Source organism: Carassius auratus, chromosome 9 (genome assembly GCF_003368295.1).
Source record: "Carassius auratus strain Wakin chromosome 9, ASM336829v1, whole genome shotgun sequence".
Taxonomy (NCBI): Eukaryota; Metazoa; Chordata; class Actinopteri; order Cypriniformes; family Cyprinidae; genus Carassius; species Carassius auratus.
Window position 1 is genome coordinate 10,481,039 of NC_039251.1, and position 24,644 is coordinate 10,505,682.

Consider the following 24,644-nt stretch of genomic DNA (forward strand, 5'->3'; position numbering starts at 1 on the left):
TCTTACAACTTATACAGACCTGGAAATGACACATCTCTAATATTTAGGCATATATATATATATATATATATATATATATATATATATATATATATATATATATATATATATATATATTCCTGGACTAAAGCATTTCAATCCTCTTTACCTCAGAGCCTGCCCACTTTGTGAAGAAGTTGACAGACCTATCTATTCCAATGAGCAAAAAACTAAGACTTGAATGCACATTTACCGGAGCTCCGAAAATGTTTATCACGTGGTACAAGGATGGCAAACAGCTTTATGCTTCATATCGATACAACACCAAAGTTACATCAAATTCCTGTATCCTGGAGTGTCTGCATGAGTGCAACAATGAGACTACAGGAAGATACTCATGTGAAGTTTCAAACTTATATGGGACGGATATATGTCATGCACAAGTAGTGGCAGTAACAGGTTTGTAGTTTATACTCGTCCTGCCTGCCCAATTTTCAAAGTTCCATACCCATGGATTTTTCCCATGGATATAAAAGGAATAGTTTGGTTTTGCATCTTTGGACCGCATGTCACCTGGAATGGTGGTTTTCTTTTATAAACCATTAGTAAAATATTCTATTTGGGCTTCTTAGTTTAAGTTTAGTTTAGTGAAAGATTCCAGTAACTATAAACACAACTGCAATAGGCACTTCTCTAATATTAAGGCCTATATATATTTTCCTGGACTAAAGCTTTTCAGGCCTCTTCACCTCAGAGCCTGTCTGCTTTGTGAAGAAGTTGACAGACCTATCTATTCCAATAAACAAAAAACTAAGACTTGAATGCACATTTACCGGAGCTTCAAAAATGTTTGCCACTTGGTACAAGGATGGCAAACAGCTCTATGCTTCATACTGATGCAACACTAAAGTTACATCAAATTTCTGTATTCTGGAGTGTCTGCATGAGTGCAACAATAAGACTTCAGGAAAATACTCATGTGAAGTTTCAAACATTTATGGAATGGATACAAGTCATGCACAAGTAGTGGTTTTTACAGGTTTATAATCTGAACTGGACTCTTGCCTGCCCGTCTCCCAAAGTTCCATACCTATGGATATAAAATAAATAGTTTGATATTGCAGCGTTGGACCGCATTTCACCATTTTTTGGGGGGGTTTGCAACAGTATGGTGTACTGCACGTTTGCTGAAGTGGCTCAAGCATCTTAAATGAAGTCAATTTTGTTCTATATCAAGGATGTGATGGGAGCTGGCATGTTTTTGAGTGTTTGTTGTTGTTGGATACTGATCAACTTGAGTTTGCATCTGCAAGTTTCCCGAGGCACGCTTGGAAGATACAGCATACTTCAATAGACTTGAAGAATTGTTTCTACTGAACAATCTGCATGTTTTAAAGGTTGATATGTTGCCTGTTTGTATAGTTCTGGTCACTAAGAAAATAATTTAAATGGATCTGATGATGTTCTTCTTAGAACCTGCCCGTTTTGTGAAGAGGTTGACAGACATGGCTATCCCACTCAGTCAGAAACTGAGACTTCAGTGTACATTCACTGGAGCACCGAAGATGTTTGTCACATGGTACAAGGACGGCAAACAAATATATGCCTCTTACAGATACAATACTCAAGTTGTTGGAAACACCTGCACTCTAGAATGTCTACATGAATGCACAAAAGACACTCCTGGTAAATACTCCTGTGAGGTGTCCAATTCCTATGGAAGAGATATCTGTCATGCTGAAGTGACCACCGTTTCTGGTTAGTACGCTTTTAAAGGCTCTTTGTCCTAAAATTAGTGTTGGATGGAATTCTAGTTGATTCTCTATCGGAAGCCAATGATTTGCAAGCGTATTGATGATGCTCATCCAATATTGTTCCTCTTAGGACCTGCTCATTTTGTGAAGAAGCTCACAAACCAGACTGTTCAGTGGGGTCAAAAGTTGAGACTTGAATGCTCCTTCACAGGAATTGAAAAACTGTTTGTCACATGGTACAAGGATGGCAAACAGGTCTATGCTTCATATAGATGCAACACAAAAGTAATTGGAAACACTTGCATTTTGGAATATCTCCATGAGTGTGATGAGGATACTCCTGGAAAATATTCTTGTGAGGTTAAAAATGAAGATGGATCTGATATTTGTCATGCACTGGTCACCCTTGTGACAGGTCAGTTTAATTGTAGTCAGTTAATTTGAGTGAATTTTTAGATCATCCGACATTTCAGTTTTTTCCATACATTCCAATGCACTTTGTTTCTTTAATCTCAAAGAGATCAACTTTCTCTAGATAAACTATAAAATGGAATTCAACATAAAATACTGATGGCATTTGCAAAGGAAATATATATATATATATATATATAAAAAAAGGATTTTAAAGCAATTAGAGTATGAAAAAACAGTAAATAAGCTCAAACTTAAAATTCAATGTAGAGTACACCGTGACTTTAGAACTGGTGTTGACTTCAACAATAGCACTGGTGCAAAATTGCCAAATACAAACTATTGTTATTTTTTTTTTATTGTTAGAATTTATATGTAATAATAATGTTTAGCAATGTTCATAATTAGCTTTTATTTTTATACCACTTATTATTCAATTTAATTTTGGTTTTAATAATTGTTTTTTGTGCTTATTTCTTGTGCTTTATTAGTGTTTTTGTTTTTTGTTATTTAAAAGTTGTTTTACATTTAGGTTTAGTTTTAGTACCTTTTATGTTCATAATTCAAATTTTCATCTAATATTTATTTATTTTTATTTTAATTTAGCTTGATTTCAATTAACAACATTATTTTTATCATTCTAGTTTTGGTTAACAGTAACAACACTAATGCAAGAAACATTAGCAAAAATGCAAGCATTAAATACAGTTGTGGCTGCTTCAAGTAGTACACAGCTTACACTTCAGGCTTAAATTTCATGGTAACTCTATAATATCACATTTAACAGACCTTGAGTAGTCTAATAAGACACTTTAGTCTCCCTTTCTACTAAATATTTTTTACTTTTTATTTCTAGAAGTAAGATTGGAAGGTTAGATTGGAAGTGCTATGGCAGGGGCATTGCAGAAATGAATCGTTTGGTCAAAGGATTGAGAAGACTAATACAAGAGACTGCAAAATTGAAAGTGTGGATAAAACTGCACGCCAAGCCCAAAAGACAGATGCTTGTCTTGCCATGCAAACAAAGAACTTGATTTTTTTTTAAAAAAAGAAACCAACAACACACGAGTTTCATTAAACCTTTTATGATATGTATTTTGATTTAATATGTGACCTTGTGCGTGTAATGTGTTTTGTTTTCAGAGCGCAAAATTCCACCAACTTTCACTAAGAAACCCTCCGAGCACATTGAGGATGCCGAGGGAAAAGTGGTGAAGCTTGAGGGTCGAGTAACTGGGTCACAGCCTCTATCTGTAAGCTGGTGTAAAGATAACAGAGAAATCGACACTTCTGACATCTATGACATTTCCTTCAAGAGCAACACGGCTGTGATGTGTCTCAAGAAAGCCACAGTCACAGACAGTGGTGTTTATACATGCAGCGCTTCTAATGAAGCTGGCACTGCTTCCTTCCAGGTGGTGGTTAACATCACAGGTAGTCGATATTATCTTACTGCATGATTTCTTATTTCTCACTTGTCAAATTCCCTTTCCTTCTTTGCATGTTAGTTTCTGGTGGTTCTGTTTCTGTGATGTGTATTACATTCCACTTTCTGTTGTACTGCATAAACCTGTCCTTCATTGAAAAGCACAGGTAGAAATACTATAACTGTTCACTTTTTTAATATCTAGAGCAAAAAAGGCCACCGACTTTTGACATTCCCCTTAAACCAGTGACAGTAAGTGAGGGAGAAAGACTAAACCTTAGCTGCCATGTCTCTGGGTCATCACCAATGAAGATTCAGTGGATGAAAGACAGAAGGGAGGTCACATCCTCTACTAACAACAAGATGATATTTGTGGATGGCACAGCCACCCTGGAGATAAACCAGACATCCAAAACTGATGCAGGAGATTATCTGTGCAAGGCAACCAACAGTGCTGGTAGTGAATTCTCCAAGACCAAAGTCACAATCAAAGGTAATTAGAAGACTATTGTAAATCTAACTTTTCTGTAATAAACATAGTCAGCGCATATTTCAATGCAGCTAAATTAAAAATACAGCATGTAATAACCAAACGTATTCTTGGTTTGAATTCACATTTAATTAGTTTCGTTGTTTAATGTTCTACCTTTGGGTGTAATTTTCTCAACTTTTCTAACAGTACCAAGTAGAGTTTAAGCTAATGTATGAATTTCTTATTTCATTGTCATGTGTTTCAGCCTCTTTACCATCTTAATTATTTGCACATCTTGTTTTGTTTGCTCCTTAAGTGCTTTGGCTACATCTGATCTTGCAGTTTCTCACCAAGTTACATTTTTTTCATAGGGAACCACTAAGCTGCAGTGTTATGCTGTGATCTTGATAATATTTTAAGAACGTTTGTTTTGCACATGCATATTTATTCTTGATTCACCAAGGATCTTTTTAGTCATGCATTTTATCTGAGCAGCAATACTTTAGGCACCAATGCTTAGATTTACATAAATTGCTAACTAAGGTGCCCGAGTTTGACTTGTGAGCTTTATTATTTTTGTTAGTGGAGAGTTTTTGACAGTCTAAAGTAGTTGTGCACAACTCTGTTCCTGGAGATCTACCTACCTGCAGAGTTCAGTTTGCTTCAGCATATCTGCCTGTAATTATCAAGTGCTCCTGAAGATCTTAATTAGCTGGTTAAGTCATGTTTGTACGGAGCCCTGCACATGAGGTAGGCTAAATCTTGTGCACAATTTACTAATTCATTCCCTCAATGTACTAAAACTGTGCACATTTTAGAACATTGAGGGAACGGATTAGTAAATTATGCGCACAATTTATTTATTTTTTTCTTGCATGTGATGTGCGGGGCTCCGTATGTTTGATCAGGGGTGGAGCTGAACTTTCAAACTTTCCTGCAAAGTTCCTTTAGGAATAGGGTTGGGCACCACTGGTCTAAAGCATATGCACTAAACTTGTTTAAATGCTGAGATGTGCCTATTATTCTTATCTAGATTTCAGTCCCAAGTTACTTAATATGATGTTACATTGTCGGTATTACTCAGATAAAGCAGGTGCAGCACCTGTAACAGCACCAGCAGCCCCCACAGCACTTCAAACAGTTAAAAAACTGGATAACCTGTTCTTCATTGAGGAGCCCAAGAGCATTCACATTGTTGAGAGTAAGTTGCTTCGTTCTGCTGAACAGTGTAGATATGTATTTTTATGATTCGTGTTACATTTTGAATTACATGATGGAATCACATCATATTCTGGATTACAGAGGGTACAGCTACCTTCATTGCTAAAGTTGGTGGTGATCCCATTCCCAATGTGAAATGGATGAAGGGCAAATGGAGACAAATGACTCATGGTGGTCGCGTCAACATTCAACAAAAAGGCCAAGAGGCCAAGTTGGAGATCAAAGAGGTAACCAAATCTGACTCTGGTCAGTACAGATGTGTTGCTTCAAACAAACATGGAGAAATTGAGTGCAGCACAAACTTGAATGTTGATGAGAAGAAAGAATCCGGACCAGAGATGGTCAAACTGAAGAAGTGAGTCAGAAATTGTGGTTTTCCTTGGCAGAAAAGCTCAAAATCACAATTCTGAAATGATAATAACCGTGCACTCTTTTTTGTTACGTTCAGGACTCCATCAAAGCAGAAAAGTCCAAAGGAAGACAAAGACATTGACATTGTTGAGTTGCTAAGAAATGTAGATCCAAAAGAGTATGAAAAATATGCTCGCATGTATGGAATCACAGACTTCCGGGGTCTCCTTCAAGCTATTGAGTTTCTGAAGAAGGAGAAGGGTGAAGAAAGTGGAAGACCGGTAGATAAATCTATATTGTTTTGTCTTAATAGCTGATCAAAATCTTACTTTTTCCTACACCTTATTGAGATAAAGATCTTCAACAAATAGGCTTAATCAGTGCCCTTGTTTTCTGAATCAGGAAAGTGAACATGGAAGAGAATATGATGAGGATTTGGCTAAGCTTGTGTCTGATTTGCAGAGGCGTATGGAACACAGTGAAGTATGTTCCTTCTTTGGGAAGTTGAAGAACCACTGCTTCAATTTTCAGACATATTTTCATTTTGATACATATGCTAATCAGATGCATGTTGATGACCTAAATGTATGAATATTTTGTTTTTGCAGCCTGTTACCCTCCTTAAAGACATCACAGATCAGACAACTAAAGTTAACACAGAGACAGTGTTTGAGTGTGAGATTAAAATCAACTATCCAGAAATTACACTGTCTTGGTATAAAGATACACAGAAGCTAGAAACTAGTGATAAATATGACATTAAACTCGTGGGCGACCGTCATATATTGAAGATCAAGAACTGTCAGACCAGTGACCAGGGAAATTACCGTGTCGTTTGTGGGCCACATATATCCAGTGCCAGACTGACAGTGTTGGGTAAGTCGATTTTAAAGACCTTGCTTTCTGTATTCAAATACCATTTTTTTTGTGCCTATAATAAATTGAGGCACATTACTTTAATATTCTACAGAGAGTCAGGATCATGTCCAGAAACCATCCCCTGGTAAGAGGGTAGAATTGCATAGTAGTGGACTGCTTACTGACACATATTATAGATTTATGTCTCATACCATATGCACTTCAATTAAATGACAGAATAAGGGCAACATAAATTGCCCAATCATGTAAGGAAATTACTAACCTCTTCTTGTTTCTCTACCTATGAGTAAATGCTAAGCATCTTTTTAATTTTCCTCTTAATGCTTTAAAATTGCTTGGCTATAGTGGTGTTAATTGTGTACCAACAAAGTGTTGGATTAAACAAAAAGTGTGTGCGTTTGAAAGCACATTTACATGTCTTCTTATTTCTTTCTTCTTTTCCTTTTTTAATTATTATTCTTTTATCTATTTATTTATTTGTTTTTAATTTGAAAACAGTGACATTTTGAGAAAATTAACCATTCCAAAATGTTTGTTTATTTCTAGCGGATCAAATTCAATTCACCAAGCGCATTCAAAATATTGTGGTGAATGAGCGTCAGTCTGCCACTTTTGAGTGTGAGTTGTCTTTTGACAATGCGGTCGTCACCTGGTATAAAGATGCATGGGAGCTTAAAGAAAGCCTGAAATATACCTTCAGGTGTGAGGGACGAAGGCACTTTATGATTATCCGTAATGTAACATCCGACGATGAAGGTGTGTACATTAGTCCTTATGGACTGCTCAGTGGCTCAAAATAAATATAGAATTAAGCAGATTTAAACTCCGTTAACTTCACTGTAAATCTTTTAGGCGTGTACTCTGTGATTGCGCGCCTGGAGCCTGTTGGTGAAACTAAAAGTACAGCTGAGCTTTATCTGTCAGGAAAAGGTAAAATCTACAGCAGCGTCACTTTGTGGCTTGTTTACTAGAGTTTAGTCAACAGCAATTATATTTGATCTTCTTTTGCAGAATTTGAGATAAGAACATGTTATTTTGGTAAGTGGTTTGTTATGCACTAAATAATTTCTGAGAATTAACCATCTCTAATTTGCTCCTCAGTCCCCTACCCCAACTAATTTCTTTACAAATTCTGCAAAATCTAACCGCAAACTTTATTCAGTGAAACCATTATATAATAAAAAAAAATAAAATAAATTAACTTAATCTCAACCTGTCCAGATGTTCCAGATACATCGATACATGTGCCAGATGTGTCATCTGTGATTAGTTTTAAAGGTAAGACTTAAACAAATAAAGAGATGTAATTAATAGATGTCCAATAGTTTCATTGTAACTTACCTGTTACCTTTTGACTAAAGAAGAATCTTCAGAATTTCATAATGAAGAGAAGTTTGAAATAACAGGTACTATTTTAAATTAAAATACATGTGTAATGTTTCTTAACCTTTAACATGTAAACTTGGTGAGTACATTAAATACACTAAAAGACTAAACTAAATGTTTTCATCATGTCGACCCCCGAATGCATCGGTTAATTAATATTACCATATCAATAGCACATTACCATTTAATCTCCCCTTGGTATCCTCTAAAGTGGACGTTTAATGAAAATACAACTAATGTAATATGATCATGTTCTAAAGTTGGTATTTCTTTCTTAGTTTCTTTCTACTAACATCTGAGCTGAATGAGATTTTGTCCAATACAGTTGTAACAGAATTGTATTTTTTTTCTATTAAAAAGAAAACAATTGTATTATTGTATGGTAGAGTGTGAGAACTGGACCGTTCAAGAGGAGAGTGTTCCTTATGAATTCTCTTCACTGCAAGGTACACTTAACAGTCTTAGAGTCTTTAACTAAGAGCATAACTTTTTGCTCGTCTTATTTATACAGTATGTGTATAGACTTTCTTCACTTATCTTTATAATTTTTTTTTTATATAAATTTTGTCAATGTATTATGTGTATATCTTGTCTTTTTGATATAACTGGCTATTAAACATCATCACCGCCTATCCCTTTCAATAACCAACTCCTCCATCATTTTCACTTCAGCATCATTAACATTTTTAATCAACAGGTATTGTGCTGCAAACCTTGTGTGTGTGTATGTTTGAAACTGAATTTGTGTGTCAATGTTCATGCCTAAGAATGTTCTTGTTTTTCATCAGAATTGAAGAAACCCATTGAGGAGACTGTAACAAAACGTGTAGTGGAAAGGACAGAGGAGGTCCCAATAAAAGGTATTGGATGAAGAAAAAATGCTTTGCTTATGGCTGTCCCTGATGATCTCTTAACATTTATATATGTAAAGCCAACTGCCTTTTTATGTATTTTTTTACTCCAAAACTTACAACATGTTGTCTTGAACTGAATCAAAAACATTTAAGATTTTTGGTTCTTTCCTTGTCTGAGTGTTGTGTTTGTGTATTATTATTATTACTGTCGCTGTGCAGTTGTTCATTGTATAATTCCTTTTATGACTGGTCTTGTTTGTATGTCCATGAATGTGTTCTTCTAATGCTTGTGCCATCATGCTAAAATCATGGATGCTTTGGCTACTTAAACTATGCTTAAGCTTTGCAGTTGTATTTTAACAAAGCTGATGTCTTTTATATACCTGAAGTTATGGAGCAACCAGAAGAGAAAACTGAAACATCCTTTGTACAACCTCCAGTTCCTGAGAAAGGTATTATTATGTCTTTGCTTAAGTGTTTTTTTGTTCCATTGTTTCTTACATCTGTGTTCATTTTTTTTCTACTAAAATATTTAAACCAAATCTGTTTTCCTGTTTGTGAGATGTCTGTTTCTTACCATATAAACTGTGTTTGTGTACTTGCTGTATATGTAGCTCTTTGGTGTAAAGATTCATGATTTGCAACTTAATTTTATTTCTATGATGCCATGATATTTTTAAGAACCTGAAGTCAAGAAGCCTGTTGAGGAAAAAGTCCCATCTGTCATGGTGGCAGAGCAAAAAGAACAGCCCACGCGCAAAGGTATTACCAGAACTACGTGTTTTAGTGTGTATAATATTTTATATATGTGCTGTGTATGTTGATTGTATGTATAAATATGTTTCTTTTTTCAGTTCAAATTTATGCATGTTATGTGTGTATGTTGATATGTGTGTAACTGTAATTTGCAGTTTCTTATTGTCATGTTCTGGCTTTGTCGTAAAGTATTCTTAATGTCTTGGGATTCTAAATATCTTGCACACAGAAATTAAATATTTAAAGCTGCTGTTAATTTCTGTTTGTGTTGTTATTCTCCTTTGAGACTTTATAGCAATATCAGTGTTACTTAAAGATGTTCTCAAACCTACACCCTCAGAGCCTAAACCTCAGGTGCCAGCAGAACCAAAGGCTACAGTGGTTGAACCAAAACCTGAACCTAAGTCTGAGCCAAAAGCTCTACCCATACCTGAGCCCACACCTGTGCCCAAGCCTGAGCCAAAAGCTCTACCCAAACCTGAGCCCACACCTGTGCCCAAGCCTGAGCCAAAAGCTCTACCAAAGCCTGAGCCCAAACCTGAGCCCAAGCCTGAGCCCAAGCCTGAGCCCAAGCCTGAGCCAAAAACTACACCAAAGCCTGAGTCTGAACCTAAGCCTGCAGTTGAAAAGAAAGTTGAGGCACCTTCTGTCAAAGGTATTACGTGTAATTGAATCATCTGTGATATTTGTGTGTATGTGTTTGTTTTGTGAGTCTGTGTAAAGTAAAGTACTGTATGTACGAGTGCCTTACAAAATTTTTTAGACTCTTTGAATCAACTTCTTGTTCAACTTCAAAATATAAAGTTCTCTCTGCTTTATATTTTTGGTTTTACGGTATGCTTCTATGTTTCTGGTGTTCTTTTAAAGCATCTGAAGCTACAAAAAAGCCAGAAGCTACACTTCAACCATCTTTAGATATAAAAAAAGATGAGGTTTTAATTCCAAAGCCAGACACTACTCAAATAAAAGGTAACTTTAAATCTCAATAGCTAAAAAAAATAAAATACTTGGCATAAGTCCGCCAAGGGATCTTAAAACAATTTCATTTTTTGTTTATTGTCTGTGCAAAACTTTGTCACCAAAAATGGTGCTCTTGAAATGCACGTGAAACTCTTGATCTTGATCTTTTAATTGATTCTTTTCATTGTATGGGCTTCTGCATTCTAGTGTGAATGTCTGTCTTTTTGATTTATGACTGTTTAACACGTGTGTTCTTTTGAAGCTTTTGTGGAGATCAAGGAAATGGAAGCACCAAAAATAAAGCTAGATACAAAACTAGAGCCTGCACATACTGCTGAACCACCAAAGAAAGAAGTCTCTACACTACTACCAGATGAACCTATCAATGATCATTTGACTGTCCACTCTGAGCCATCAAGTGTAGAGCCAGCTAGTCGGCTTAAAACTACACAAAGCCAGCCTCCTGAACCAGTTAGAAAACAAGTAGTCACAGCTTCACCGGAAGTTATAGTTGAACAAACAAGAAAACAACCTCCCCAAGAAGTTTTCAAAGCAGAGCCAGAGTCTTTAGCCAAACCTTCAGAGCAACCTCAAACGGATCAAGCTAAAAAGGAAGTGCCGTCAAAGAGTAAGTCGACCCCTAAAATCAGTGAGCCAGCACTTGCTCACAAAAAGGAGGGTCATCCACAGAAAGGTATTCTTGAGTCTTCATACTAAGCTCCTTATAATGCATTGCATTAATGGGTTAGCAATAATTACAAATTCTCTTTAAAGGTGTATTGTTATATTATTTACTCTTCTTAATATGCTGTTCTTTGTCTGGTATTATTTTTATATTTATGAAGTGGTTGAAGTAAAGGCTGCAGAACTGCCATCTGAGAAAAAGCCTGTGACAAAAGCTAAAATGGAGACCGAGATTCCCTCAGCCAAAGGTATGCTCGGCTGGTCATAGGAGATACAAATCAAATTTGTATCTCTGCATTAACAGATCTGTTTGTGATACAAAAACAGATCTCCCACCATTTATCATCTATCATAACCATTATTAACATTTTAATCATAGATAGCTGAAGAATTATTTGTAATATTATTAATATATTAATCTACTCTGAGTTAAATCAGTTTTACCTTCAATAACCCAAGCCAGAGAAAATATTGCATTTTGGCAATGATGTTGGTATATGCGTATTTTATTGAAAATTCTTATGCCACCATTGCATGGTGCAATCTTAAAAATCTTTCATCTTTAAAGTCTTTGCAGCTTCTGAGAAGAAAACTGACCAATTTCCTCATACAGTGGAAGTAACTCAGAAGATTTCCATGGAGGAAATGTTTCTGAAGGACGAAATTATGGAAGAGAGTGAAAGCGTGCCTCATCAACATGAGGAAGTTTTGTCTTATGAAAAGCATATTATAACGATGGATGTGAGTCATCACAGTAGAGAATCAGCTGCTGAAGATGTAAAGATAATTAAAACAGAGGTTTCCCAGAGGCCAGAACCCTCTTTTGAGCTGAAAAAAACAAAGGAGATACCTGAGATGAAATGGTCAAAACAAGAAATACACACTGAGATAAAGGAAAGGAAATTAGAGATGTCCAATGTTGAGACATTTCCACAAGCTGTGGTGCTACTTGGCATTGAGACACCTCAGAAAAGTGAAGACATTATGCCAGATAAAAAGAAAACCTCTGAAGATATGCCTCTACAAAAGAAAGATGACACCCCTAGAAAAGAGATGGCCATTCAGAAAGAAATAGAAATTCACAAGAAAGAGTCTATTCACTTACAGCAGTCTGTTCATGAAAACAAGCGATCACATGAGGAAACCCCTCAGAAATTACCAGAGATAATAACACCAATAGTAAAACCAGAAGAAAAGGGAACTATGTTAAAGGAAGTGCGTAAAGAACTTGAAAGAGGTAAACCTTCCAGTCTTCAGCAAATGCATTGATTGCTATATTGCAATCTTTACTTTAATTTTTTGTCTTCAGGTATTTGCCGAAAAGGCAACTGTGATTTGCTTTTCTTTATCTTATAAGTCTTGTTGCCTGCATGTTCCTCTTTAGTTTCTTGAATCTTGAATATGTTATAATTCTTAATTAGACGAGAAGACCCTGGCTGTTACAACTCCTGTGTCAGAAGTTGTTTCTCCTGCAAAAGGTACTCAAAGGAAGCCTGGGAGATTTGGTGCTATTACTCTTCAGCTCTTAGTTTAGTGTGTGATACTTTGTCTGTATGCTCAACTTATATGTTAATGGTCTATTTCTTCATTGTGATCATGGCTTACTTTTATTTAAAGAACCAGAATTAGTGAAGAAACGTGAACCAGAAGTCCCGAAGCCAATTGTGGCTCCAGCTGAACAGAAAATATCGCCTCCATCAAAAGGTATACAGAGCAAATCTGGGAGAACCATTTTCTGCTATAAAAGTCAGTCTTTTATATCATGTTTGTTTTTTATTTTATTTTTGTTTCCAATTACACCTCATTCCACATGTGGCTTTATCATTTTTAAATGTGATTATGGTATTGTCTTAATTAAAGAGCCAACTGTTGAAAGAAAAACATCACCTGAGGCACCTAAGGCAACTGTGATCCCAGTTGAACAGAAAATATTGCCTCCTTCAAAAGGTATTCAAAGTCACATTGTGGTAGAACTCTTTTCTGGTCTGTTTGTTAGTCTTTAGTATGTGTTTGCTTGATTTGTTTGTCTAATCTTTTCTGTGCTCATCTTTACATGTTTTTTGTCCCGTCAAATAACATCTTTGTCCCATTTGTTATTCTTGCTTGTGATTTATGGCATTGTTTTATTTAAAGAACCAACTGTTGAAAAGAAACCAGTTCCTGAAGTACCAAAGCCAACTGTGGCTCAAGTACAACAGAAAATAGTATCTCCTCCAAAAGGTATTGAAACAAACGTGTTTTTCTGGTCTATATTCTTTGGAATGAAGTGTGATTGTTTGTTCTTATTTGTGTTCTTCTTAAATGATTCTTGTCCAGTCAAATAACATCTTACTCCACATTTGTCTTCACTATTTTTGTTGGTAATTATGATATTGTTTTATTTAAAGAGCCAACTGTTGAAACAAAACCAGCTCCTGAACTACCAAAGCCAACTGTGGTTCCAGTAGAAAAGAAAATAGTATCTCCTCCGAAAGGTAGATAAAGCAAAAAAAATGTTGCTGGTCTAAAGTGTTTGTAATGATGTGTGATTGTTTGTTCTTATTTGTGTTCTTCTTTAAATGATTCTTGGCAAGTCAAGTAACATCTTATTCCACATTTGCCTTCACTATTTTTGGTTGTGATTGTGGTATTGTTTTATTTAAAGAGCCAGCTGTTGAAAAGATACCATCTCCTGTGGCACCAGAGCCAACAGCAACTCCAGTTGAACAGAAAGTCAGTCTTCCTGCAGGTAGAGTCTCTGTTTTCATGTCTTCTGTATCAGTTGTTATTGTTGTTGGTGTTCCCTTTTTGGGTTCTTGTTGTGTCTTTGAGGGCTTGTGAATTGTACTTTTTTGAAGTATCTTTTGAATCTTGTCATTTGATTACATGCTTGTCTTAAAATACTTACTAACCAGTTTACCATGTTTTTATTTTTAAGCAAAATTATGGATGAGAGGTGTCTACTTTTGTATTACAATTTGTTTAAACATTCACATTTAGTGTATGTTAGGTTAGTATGAACATTCATAATGAGAAAATAATTTAAGCAAACATTCACCTATTTTCTTAGCTTAAAATACCTTCTTTCTTAATTTGACTCCAAAGGAAATGTTTCATAGAATGTCTTTTATACAATGAAAGTGGACACAGACCAGGGACTGTCAAGTTCCAAAAAGGTATCGTAGAAATAGTATATATGACTTGAGTTATATTCAGAGTTTTCTGAAGACATATGATCTCAGTAACAGATTAAAATTAAAGTTAATTACTGCAAATTTAACACTTATGGTCACCATTCACTTTCATTGCATAAAAGGAAAATGCTATAAATATTTCTTCATGTAATGCATTCTGAAAGATAAAAGAGGAGTAAATGATGACAGAATTAAATTTTTTAAAGTGAATTCCATCTAACTTGTATTTACTGGTACCTGTTTAATCTGAAATGATCTCTGAAACAGATGCAGAAAAGGGCCCTGTTACAGCTCCTGGACCTGCTGGCAAAGGTATGTTGATGTGCAAGTTACATGCCACAAATTAAGCTTCAAATTTTTGATTATTAAACATATTCAAAGTCAGTAATTCAGGCAACACATTTCACATGTCTGCTTGTTGTTTTGTTTGTTTTGTCTAATTTTTGTTAGCTTATTGTTTTGTTTTATTGTTCCTTTTCTTTCTTTATTATTATTACAGTTCTGTTCACTACTATCAGGGTTGAGGTCTATTTCATTTTAATTCCAACACAGATGACTTAGTTTCAACCCTGCTGTGTGATATGTGTACAGGTGTCTTATGTCATGCTGATTGTACTGTCCCATGTTATGTCATATTGTGACCTTTATCGCCTCAGAAACAACTAGCACCACACAAGCTCTTCTTAAACAAAAGAGTAAAATTCACATCAAAAAGGAAGAGGAAAAACTGGATATACCAGCCGTAAAGAAAGTAACCAGAAGACCAAAAGAACATCAGGAAGATCATGAAGTTATATCACTTAAGAAAGTTGGCAAGATTCTGTGTGAAGAACCACAAGCAGAAGAGGGACCACTTCTCCAGAAAGTTGAGAAAACTCAAACAGGTGGAGAGGAGGTGGTGTATTCAAAGGCTATTACTGAAATCAAACTCACCAGCAGCTATGAAGTCACTGAAGATACTTGGTCGTATGAAACTGCTACAAAAACAGAGAAAATATCTCAGGAGGAGGAAAAGAAGACAGAAAAATACAAGGATGTGAGGTCTTCCTCACAAGGGAAAGGGATTGCTCCTGAAATTGGTGGAAGAGAAGTAGAAAATAAGGGTAAACAAGCAAGTACAATTCTAATGGAAGACGAACCTAAGACACCTCTGAAAAAGCCAACTAAGTCAATATTAACTGAGAAAGAACAGGAAACTCTCAAATTAAAACCTGTCAAGAAATTAGACAAGGTTGTTGTAGGTCTCCATAAAGACAGCAACATAGACAGGAGCAAAGATAGTATTGGTGTCCAAAAACATGAAAGGCTTATAAAGGATGAGTCTGTTTCAGAGAAGGAAATAGATGTGACTCCTACAGATCAAAAATCTGAAGAACCCATAATTCCAAAGCCTTCTGTAGCTAAAGATGAAATCCCCGAAGAACCTGAGAAATTTCCAAAGAAAGCAAAGAAAATTCTACCACATGTTGAGAAGCCAGAAACTGTTACTCTGAAACCATTTTCCAAAGAATCTAATGATGATGTAACCACTGACATGATTCCTCAAGAGCAAACTGAGAAAAAGTCTGTAGACATTAAGCATCCAGATAGTCCGGAAACAACACATATCCTGAAGGATCATCAGATCCAGGTAAAAGAACCAGGAAAAAGTGAAAAAACATATGAAGAGGCTAAAAAGATCAAAAAGCTAGAGTCACCCTATGATTATCAGCCCTTGAAGAGTACTACTACTCCAGAAAAGGCTCAGGAAGGTTTCAAAGAAGAGGGGAAGGTAATAACTAAAAAACATATTCCAACGGATGAAATGAGAAAAGAAGAGGTATTTTTGAAACCTGTAGAAGGAAAAATAATTGCAGAGAAAACACCTTCACCAAAGGTAGATAAGTCTAGTCTTCAAATCTCCCCGCTGGCTAAAAAGAGTCCAAAAGTGGAAGATTCACCAGCAATTGCAAAAAAAATTGGTCTTTCACCAAAGGAAATGAAGAGAGAAGAGGAAATATCATTGAAGCCTATAGAACACGCAGAGCTAAAAAAGACTCCTTCACCAAAAGTAGGCATACAAAAACCAAAACCCACTGAATCCATTCCAATGGAAAGAAAGTCTAGTGCAAAATCACCCAAGAAGATTTCACCAAAAGATTCACTTGAGTCTATAATTCTAAAGAAGGTCTCAAAGACAGTCTCCCCCAAAGAAGAAAAGACTACTCAGGAACCTCCCTTAAAAATGACTGAAGACAAACTGCCAATGCTGAAGGAGTTGTCTCCTAGTGTTTTGCATCTACAAAAGATTCCTACACAGCAAGAGGAGGTAGTATATGAGCAAGAGCAGGAGGTGGTGGATGGTGAAGAAGAAGAAGAAACTTGGGGATGGGAGCTTGCTCCTAGGGACAGTTATGGATCCGAAACCTTTGATGACACCTTGGATGATGGAGCTGTTGAAACCCCAGGAATGGGTGACAAGAAAGGTGAGCACCAAAAGCTCATCGTTGGTATTTTGTGGCTCCCTACAATCGTTCCAAATAATATCAACTCGACTCATCATCCGTTATTACCCCTTAACAAGTGTCTTAATTTTTCTATGTTTGGATGTCTTTGATGTTTAGTGTCCTTTCTTCGATTTATTAATTCTTCATTTTTGGTCCATCCAACCTTCTTGATAGAATGTTGTGTGTCAATGAAGTCCTGTTCTGTCATGTAGCTGTTTGTCAGTCTCATTTTCATTCCTTCATCTTTATTCATCATTTTCATTGTGGGTGTCATTTGTCCTGGGCTGTTTTTCTCACTTGTTTTATTGTCTTTGTCATTAAAATGCTCACATATAGTATATTCATTTGTATATAATTTATTAACCAATCATTTCAGATCCTTTGCAGTTTTACCATTTCAAGCCTTGTTTAATAGTATAACAATATTTAAAACAGATGGAAAACCAAAGGAAGAGCCAGCTCCAGGCAGAGGCAGAGGACTAAGACGTACGTTCGTAATAAACAGTACATGTGTAATATGCATTTCTAATGCTACAGTGAATGATGTTAATTTTAAAGTTACAAAAGAATAATTTAAAATGTTCAAACTTTTGTGTGATCATATTTTTTTTTTTTTTTTTTATTATAGCAAGACAAACTCCATCTCCTGGTGATGCTGGAAGGGGTAGAGGGCTGAAACCTGGTGGTGGAGGTGACAAGCCTCCAGGAGAATCACCATTTGGTTTCCAGCTCAAAGCTGTCCCCTTGAAGTTTGTGAAGGAGCTCCAAGACATTGTGTTACAGGAGGCTGAGTCCATTGGCTCTTCTGCTGTATTTGAGTGCCAGATCTCTCCATCTACTGCTATCACCACCTGGATGAAAGATGGAAGCAATCTAAGGGAGGATCCAAAGCACAAATTCACATCTGATGGCAAAGACCGCAAACTGCAAATCATTGATGTACAGCTTTCAGACACTGGAGAGTACACATGTGTTGCAAAGCTGGGCAACAAAGAGAAGACCTCAACAGCTAAACTTATTGTTGAAGGTATTCATGACTGCTGTTCTCAAAGCATCCTCTCTATTCATATAAAAAATGTATATGGTGTCACCTCTAAAGGCCATTAATGTTAATATGTTGGTACTAATAATGTACGATTGTTACAAGTGGTATTTCTTCTATCGTTTCATATAGAATTACCTGTGAAATTCACAAAGAATCTGGAAGAAGAGACCTCTGTGTTCAAGGGCCAACCAATGTATTTGACCTGTGAGTTGAGCAAGGACAGAGATGTGGTCTGGAAGAAGAATGGACAAGTGATAAAAGAAATTCCTGGCAAACTTCAAATCAATGTTATTGGGCTACAGCATGCCATCACAATCCAGGACGCGAACGATGATGATGCTGGTGTTTACACATGCGAGTGTGAAAACATCAAAACTCAAACTAATGTCAAGGTTATTGGTATGTATTTGATCTTTTTGACCGTCACAGCTTCCTAAATAGTTTGCTAGATGTTTCTATGTCTTCTTTGGTAAATTTAGAGGCGGTGTGTGAATTTACCCATGTATGTATTCAACAGAAATTGTTAGAGACTGGTTAGTGAAACCTCTGCGGGACCAGCATGTGAAACCCAAGGCCACTGCTACATTCAAAGGCGAGCTCTTCAAGGACACCCCTAACTGGAAGTGGTACAAGGGTAATGATGAAATCCCTAATGAGCCTACAGATAAGACTGAGGTGAAGAAGGAGGGTAAAGACATCACTCTTACCATTAAAAATGCCCAGCCTGATGACGTCGCTGAGTACGCTGTGGAGGTTGAAGGCCGCAGATATGCAGCAAAACTATCACTTGGAGGTAAAACAGCAATGCCACTGTCCTGAGGACTGTTGATTTCTGCTTATATGACCATCTGAAAATGTTGTGTTTAAACCTTTTAATTTCTATCCAGAGCGTGAAGCTGAGATCTTGAAGCCTCTTGCTAGCATAGAGGTGGTTGAGAAAACGGAGGCCAACTTTGATGCTGAAATTTCAGAGGATGATGTACCTGGAGAATGGAAACTTAGAGGACAGGTTCTGACAAGATCACCGGTAAGACCCTATATTCAAACCCCTGAGGTGAGGTGTCCTAAAACATTAATCATTCCCAGTGTTGGAGAAGCTTCTTTAAAACTGAGGCTCCCAAAGCTACTAACTAGTTCTATTTTAATAGTTAAATAACCACGTTACCCATTTGAAGATGTAATAAAGCTATTTAAGATGGTGATATCTTTTTAGATAATTTAAGTCAGTTTTATAATACAAACATTCTGTATTGCCATACACACACAAAAAACAATGTGGATGACAATTAAGATGACATAAGTATTTACACCAAAAACATCTAGAAGTACAATTTTCTACTGAACAGTATTGATATCGGTATGCAATTTATTTTTAGCACATCATCGCAAATTAGCTGATTCATAATTTTCTTCTATTTTAGACATGTGACATCAGATCTGAGGGAACAAAGCGATTCCTTACTATCAAAAATGTTCAGCTTGATCAAGCTGGTGAAGTTACATACCAAGCTCTGAATGCTGTGACAAGTGCTATGCTCACAGTAAAAGGTAAGAGAAGGATCAGTGTCTTTTTAAAAGCATAAGAAAATGTCAATTCAAATCTACAAATGCAGATAAGTGACTATATGGACAATGTTCATTCATGCCTACCAGAGTTGGAAATGGAGTTCACAGTCCCTTTGAAGGACGTTACTGTGCATGAAAAGAAACAGGCAAAGTTTGAGTGCACCATCAATAAGGATGTGCCTAAAGCGATTTGGTTTAAGGGTTCTGATATTGTTACACAAGGAAATAAGTATGAAATCATTGATGACGGAAAGAAACACATACTTATTATAAATAACTGTGGCTTTGAGGATGAGGGTGAATACAGTATTGAGGTCTTGGGCAAATCATCAAAAGCAAAACTGATGGTAGAGGGTAAGTCGGTTATCATCTTGGTTAGTGTTGGTCAAAATACTTTCTGACAAAATTTAACAAGGGTGTTTATTAATAAATAATCTAACAAAAAACAAATACAAAACAACACAGTTGCTAATCAATTCTAATAAATTTACTAATAAATTCACTGGTTTTCAAGTTTGTAGTATATCCATTTATTGCGCCCATAGTCATTTGTTCTGCATTGAACAAATGTCGTAGGTATGAGGCTGAACTTCACCTCAACATTAAAGGACCTAACTGTGAAGGAAGGTAAAACAGCTTTATTTGAGCTTGAACTCTCTCATGAGAATGTCGCCGTGACATGGTACAAAAATGAAATAAAAGTGCACCCAAGCAGAACCGTGTTCACCAGCGTGGTGGGAAGGAAACATACACTAGAAATTAAGGAAGTATCACTAGATGATACTTGCCTAATAAAAGCAGAGGCTAAAGGGATATCCACAATGGCTAAACTGCTTGTAATAGGTAATTTTACCTTTATTTCACCGCTACATTTATTTGATTCTTGTTTCCCTCCTCATTGTCTAAGTTTTTGCATTACGACAAAACCTTTTTATGAAGATTACTACTCGTATTATAGTTTCTGAATATTAACACAGCAACATGTTTTTACAGAGGGCGATGCATATTTCACCACCAAGTTACAAGATTACACCGCAGTTGAAAAAGATGAAGTCACATTTGACTGCGAGCTCAGTAGAGATGTTCCTGTGAAATGGTTCAAGAATGAAATTGAAATTAAAGCCTCCAAGATGATTACCTTGAAAGTTGAAGGCAACCGAAGAATCCTCAATCTTAAAAAAGTTGAGAGCAAAGACAAAGGACTATATGTTTGCGACTGTGGAACAGACAAGACTTCAGCCAACTTGAACATTGAAGGTCAGTAATTAAGGTTATATATTTAAAATGTAATAATATTGCCGTCTTTCTAGGGTGTAAGTGGGTTTTACTTGTTAATTTTTAATTCCAGCTCGTGACATCAAAGTGGTGCGACCCATGTATGGCGTTGAGCTCTTTGATGGTGAGACGGCTCGTTTTGAGGTGGAAATCTCTGAAGACGATGTACATGGCCAGTGGAAACTGAAGGGCGAAGTCTTGTCCTCTTCACCTGTGAGCACAGCTGCATCAATCAATTCAGTAAACAGCTTGCATAAACATGTAGCAATATAGTTAATATTTTTTTTCTCATGTGTTTTTTGCTAACAGGATGTTGAGATTATTGAGGATGGTGCAAAACACACATTAACGCTCTACAACTGCAAAGTTTCCCAATCTGGAGAGGTGGTCTTCCAGGGAGCGAATGCTAAGTGTTCTGTAAATCTTAAAGTGAAAGGTAATTACAAAAGTAGCCTATATATGCATGAACTTAAAAAAATATATATAAATAAAAAAAATATATATATATATATATATATAAATATAAAATATATATATATTAATGAAAAGGTAATTAAAGGTAATACTTCCTGTCTAATCAAATGTTTCTGTTCACCTTTGTCATAGAATTGCCCATTTCTTTTGTATTGCCTTTGAACGATGTACAAGTCTATGAGAAAGATGATGCAAGATTTGAAATTGAACTGTCAAGAGAGGCTAAGGTTGTCCGTTGGCTAAAAGGACCTCAGGAGTTGAAGGCTGACGAAAAGTTTGAAATTGTCGCAGAAAGGAAAAGACACATTTTAGTGGTCAAATCTGCTGCCTATGAGGATGAGGCTAAGTACACGTTTGAGGCTGAGGACAAGAGGACTTCAGCCAAACTTGTTATTCAGGGTAATTTTTTTTTTTTTATTGCACAATAATCACATTTCCTTCAGATTTTTTTTTCTGATCAATTTTTTTCTGATCCGCATTTATCATTCTGTTCAGGTATCCGTCTTGAGTTTGTCAGACCCATTAAAGATGTCACCGTTAAAGAGCGTGAGACTGCAGAATTCAGGATTGAACTCTCTCATGAGAAGATTCAAGTCACCTGGTACAAGAATGATGTGCGTTTGCATCCAAGCAAAGTGGTGCACATGTCCGAGGATGGCAAGATCCATACTCTGTCCTTCAAAGAGGTGTCTATTGATGACACTTCTCTAATTAAAGTTGAGGCCCTTGGTAAAAGCTCTGAAGCAATGCTCACTGTGCTTGGTAAGTGTTTAAAATGTTTTCTAATACATTTTATAATGACTTCAGTATAATTGACTACTGTTCTTGACAGTACATTGGTGCTGCTTTCATGTCTATTGTATCACTCAGCAGTCTCTCTTTTGTATACCAATACAAGTTACAATATCTAATTGGCACAATTTTATAGTGAGCATAAATAATTTTATAGATGACTAAAAGCTCAAGAGTAAGAAAATGAAAACCTTATTCACTCAGAAGAACAAGGAAAAAGAAATATGAGGTGGATGACAGAGCTCTTAAAATAGAGGAAGCTAAATATGTTGGCTTACTAGCCCATAGAGAAAATAACTATGTGTCAAGGTCTTTGTCACCCTGTGTGGGTTTAATTTTTATTGTATTACATACAGGGCCTTTTTGTGGTAAATCATGTAAAAAAAAAAACCTCATTGTTCTCCTTTATATCAACAGAGGGAGAAGCTTACTTCACCACCAAGTTACAGGACTACACTGCAGTTGAGAAGGATGAGGTTGTCCTGAAGTGCGAAGTGAGCAAATCATCTGCTCAGGTGAAATGGTTAAAAGACGGCAAGGAAATCACTCCCTCTAAGAACGTCATCATCAAGGCTGATGGAAAGAAACGTATCCTGACAGTGAAGAAGGCAGAGAAGGCCAACATTGGTGAATATGTGTGCGACTGTGGCTCTGACAAGACAGCTGCTAAGCTCAACATTGAAGGTATGTATTTTTAATGTATTGTTTTTTTTTTTTGTTAATCCATATATAGATTAATAGATTAAAATGTATTAAATTATTATGAACGCCTATAACTTTGCCTCTCCTTTCCTGTTCTTTGCAGAACGTGATATTAAAATGGTCCGTCCACTGTACAGTGTGGAGGTCACAGAGACAGAGACTGCTCGCTTTGAGACAGAAATCTCTGAGGAGGATGTTCATGGTAACTGGAAACTCAAAGGAGATGCCCTGCACCAGTCTGCTGTAAGGGATTCCTGAAATTCATGTTTTTACACACACACACACACACACACACATTTGTTTTTGTGAAAAGTGGGAACATCCCATAGGCGTTATGGTTTTTATACTGTAGAAACTGTGTATTTTATCGCCCTTAACCAACCCTACCCCTAAACCTAACCCTCACAGGAAACTTTGTGCATTTTTACTTTCTCAAAAAAAAAAACTAATTATGTATGATTTATAAGTGTTCTGAAAAATGGGGACATGGGCTATGTCCCCATAAGTCACCCTCTCCTTGTAATACCCAAGTCATACCCAAGTCATTATACAGAGTTGTGTCCTGATATTTCACAAAAACAAGATCACACACACGTGTGCACACACAATTATATATAATTTCTTTTCTTTTATTGTTTTCATATTATGTCAATATTTTCAGCCCCAAATAAATGTGTTTGTTTCACTCAGGACTGTGAAATTAAGGAGGAAGGCACCAAGCACATGCTTATCCTTTACAATGTTCGCATGGATATGGCTGGTGGTGTGGACTTCAGTGCTGCTAACGCAAAATCAACTGCTCAGCTCAGAGTTAAAGGTGAGAATCCTCATAAGTGAATAAAAAACTATATAATAAAATATGTAACAAAAATTGCGCAACCTTATTTTTTATTTTATTTATTTTTTACTTTGGCTAACAAACCAACCTGCATTCTTGTTTCACTAAAGAAGAAAAAAATAGTTGGGTGACTATGACAGATAACTTGGGATTAGTCAACTGCCAATCAGGGCTCAAGACTATTTTAGAAGCCCCATACCTTATCAGGAGAGGGTGGGGGTTACTGGCAGAACTGAAACATGCCTCCTAGTTTATCTGACCACAGGCAGTGCATGGAATCTCAATATGCTAATGATACAGGATCCTGTGTCAAGCTGAATAGTCCTTCAAACTGCAAATTGAGACTTAGTGATAGAGAACAATGAGAAATTGTAGTAGTAGGATAGTCTCTTGTTATTATTAAGGATGTCCATTTCCTCTTCTAAAGCACGCACAATTGGCGTCCTGCGACCTCTGCGGGATGTCACTGTCACTGCTGGAGAGACTGCTACCTTTGACTGTGAGCTCTCATATGAAGATATTCCAGTTGAATGGTTCGTTGGCCCAACAAAGATGGAGCCAAGTGACAGGGTGAGATTCTGTGCTTTTATATTTTGTTAGATTTTATATTCATTTGGGCATTATTAATTTAGTTTTGTTCTTGTCTGGATTTTCATTGATTTCATTGTGATTTGTTATGATGCTATACTTTTACAACAGACTATAGGTGAACTATACAGTACACACACATAGTATGTATATTTTGTTTATCTTAGGGTGACAATTTCAAGAGAAAAGTCTTCGTATAAATATTTTCTGCATATAAGGACTTCCAGCATTACTTGCTCTAAGTTTCGAGATAACGCTGGGCCATTCTGCCCTGCAGGCGCCCTTCTGGTTATTTTTAACTGCTTCAAGAGTGTTGTTGAAGTGGTGGTATAGTGAACTTCATAACCACTTAGACATTATATATATATATATATATATATATATATATATATATATATATATATATATATATATATATATATATATATATGTGTATGTGTATATATATATATATATATATATATATATATATATATATATTAACAATGAATTTGTTGTTTTTACATAGCTTTAATTAAAGCAGATAACTAAGAAAGAGGTAATTATGTTTTATTATTTAACCTTCTGAAACC

At 36.1% G+C, this 24,644-nt stretch overlaps 1 protein-coding gene across 29 annotated transcripts in view; it reads left to right on the top strand.

Moving 5' to 3' along the window:
* The window catches only part of ttn.1 (titin, tandem duplicate 1), a 132,785-nt gene that overhangs the window by 27,600 nt on the left and 80,541 nt on the right, over positions 1-24,644 (top strand). For 3 of the 29 annotated variants that reach the window (XM_026271300.1, XM_026271311.1, XM_026271319.1), the window contains 48 exons: positions 1,453-1,737; positions 1,864-2,148; positions 3,288-3,578; positions 3,776-4,063; positions 5,127-5,243; positions 5,345-5,618; positions 5,712-5,895; positions 6,017-6,097; positions 6,223-6,490; positions 6,585-6,617; positions 7,040-7,249; positions 7,346-7,423; positions 7,505-7,531; positions 7,715-7,771; positions 7,855-7,899; positions 8,266-8,325; positions 8,668-8,739; positions 9,123-9,185; positions 9,415-9,495; positions 9,830-10,144; positions 10,357-10,458; positions 10,712-11,143; positions 11,295-11,381; positions 11,702-12,370; positions 12,555-12,611; positions 12,751-12,837; positions 12,994-13,080; positions 13,267-13,353; positions 13,521-13,607; positions 13,778-13,861; positions 14,574-14,618; positions 17,228-17,278; positions 17,421-17,819; positions 17,967-18,236; positions 18,355-18,630; positions 18,725-18,864; positions 19,259-19,385; positions 19,491-19,757; positions 19,980-20,246; positions 20,397-20,660; positions 20,752-20,891; positions 20,988-21,114; positions 21,285-21,551; positions 21,648-21,914; positions 22,362-22,628; positions 22,750-22,889; positions 23,337-23,463; positions 23,912-24,054. In XM_026271300.1, the coding sequence (XP_026127085.1) occupies positions 1,453-1,737; positions 1,864-2,148; positions 3,288-3,578; positions 3,776-4,063; positions 5,127-5,243; positions 5,345-5,618; positions 5,712-5,895; positions 6,017-6,097; positions 6,223-6,490; positions 6,585-6,617; positions 7,040-7,249; positions 7,346-7,423; positions 7,505-7,531; positions 7,715-7,771; positions 7,855-7,899; positions 8,266-8,325; positions 8,668-8,739; positions 9,123-9,185; positions 9,415-9,495; positions 9,830-10,144; positions 10,357-10,458; positions 10,712-11,143; positions 11,295-11,381; positions 11,702-12,370; positions 12,555-12,611; positions 12,751-12,837; positions 12,994-13,080; positions 13,267-13,353; positions 13,521-13,607; positions 13,778-13,861; positions 14,574-14,618; positions 17,228-17,278; positions 17,421-17,819; positions 17,967-18,236; positions 18,355-18,630; positions 18,725-18,864; positions 19,259-19,385; positions 19,491-19,757; positions 19,980-20,246; positions 20,397-20,660; positions 20,752-20,891; positions 20,988-21,114; positions 21,285-21,551; positions 21,648-21,914; positions 22,362-22,628; positions 22,750-22,889; positions 23,337-23,463; positions 23,912-24,054 (8,477 nt within the window). Of the gene's footprint in view, positions 1-1,452; positions 1,738-1,863; positions 2,149-3,287; positions 3,579-3,775; positions 4,064-5,126; positions 5,244-5,344; positions 5,619-5,711; positions 5,896-6,016; positions 6,098-6,222; positions 6,491-6,584; positions 6,618-7,039; positions 7,250-7,345; positions 7,424-7,504; positions 7,532-7,714; positions 7,772-7,854; positions 7,900-8,265; positions 8,326-8,667; positions 8,740-9,122; positions 9,186-9,414; positions 9,496-9,829; positions 10,145-10,356; positions 10,459-10,711; positions 11,144-11,294; positions 11,382-11,701; positions 12,371-12,554; positions 12,612-12,750; positions 12,838-12,993; positions 13,081-13,266; positions 13,354-13,520; positions 13,608-13,777; positions 13,862-14,573; positions 14,619-14,962; positions 16,772-17,227; positions 17,279-17,420; positions 17,820-17,966; positions 18,237-18,354; positions 18,631-18,724; positions 18,865-19,258; positions 19,386-19,490; positions 19,758-19,979; positions 20,247-20,396; positions 20,661-20,751; positions 20,892-20,987; positions 21,115-21,284; positions 21,552-21,647; positions 21,915-22,361; positions 22,629-22,749; positions 22,890-23,336; positions 23,464-23,911; positions 24,055-24,644 lie in introns of all 29 variants that reach the window. The other 26 variants (XM_026271316.1, XM_026271318.1, XM_026271330.1 and 23 more) reach the window with 25 other exon arrangements.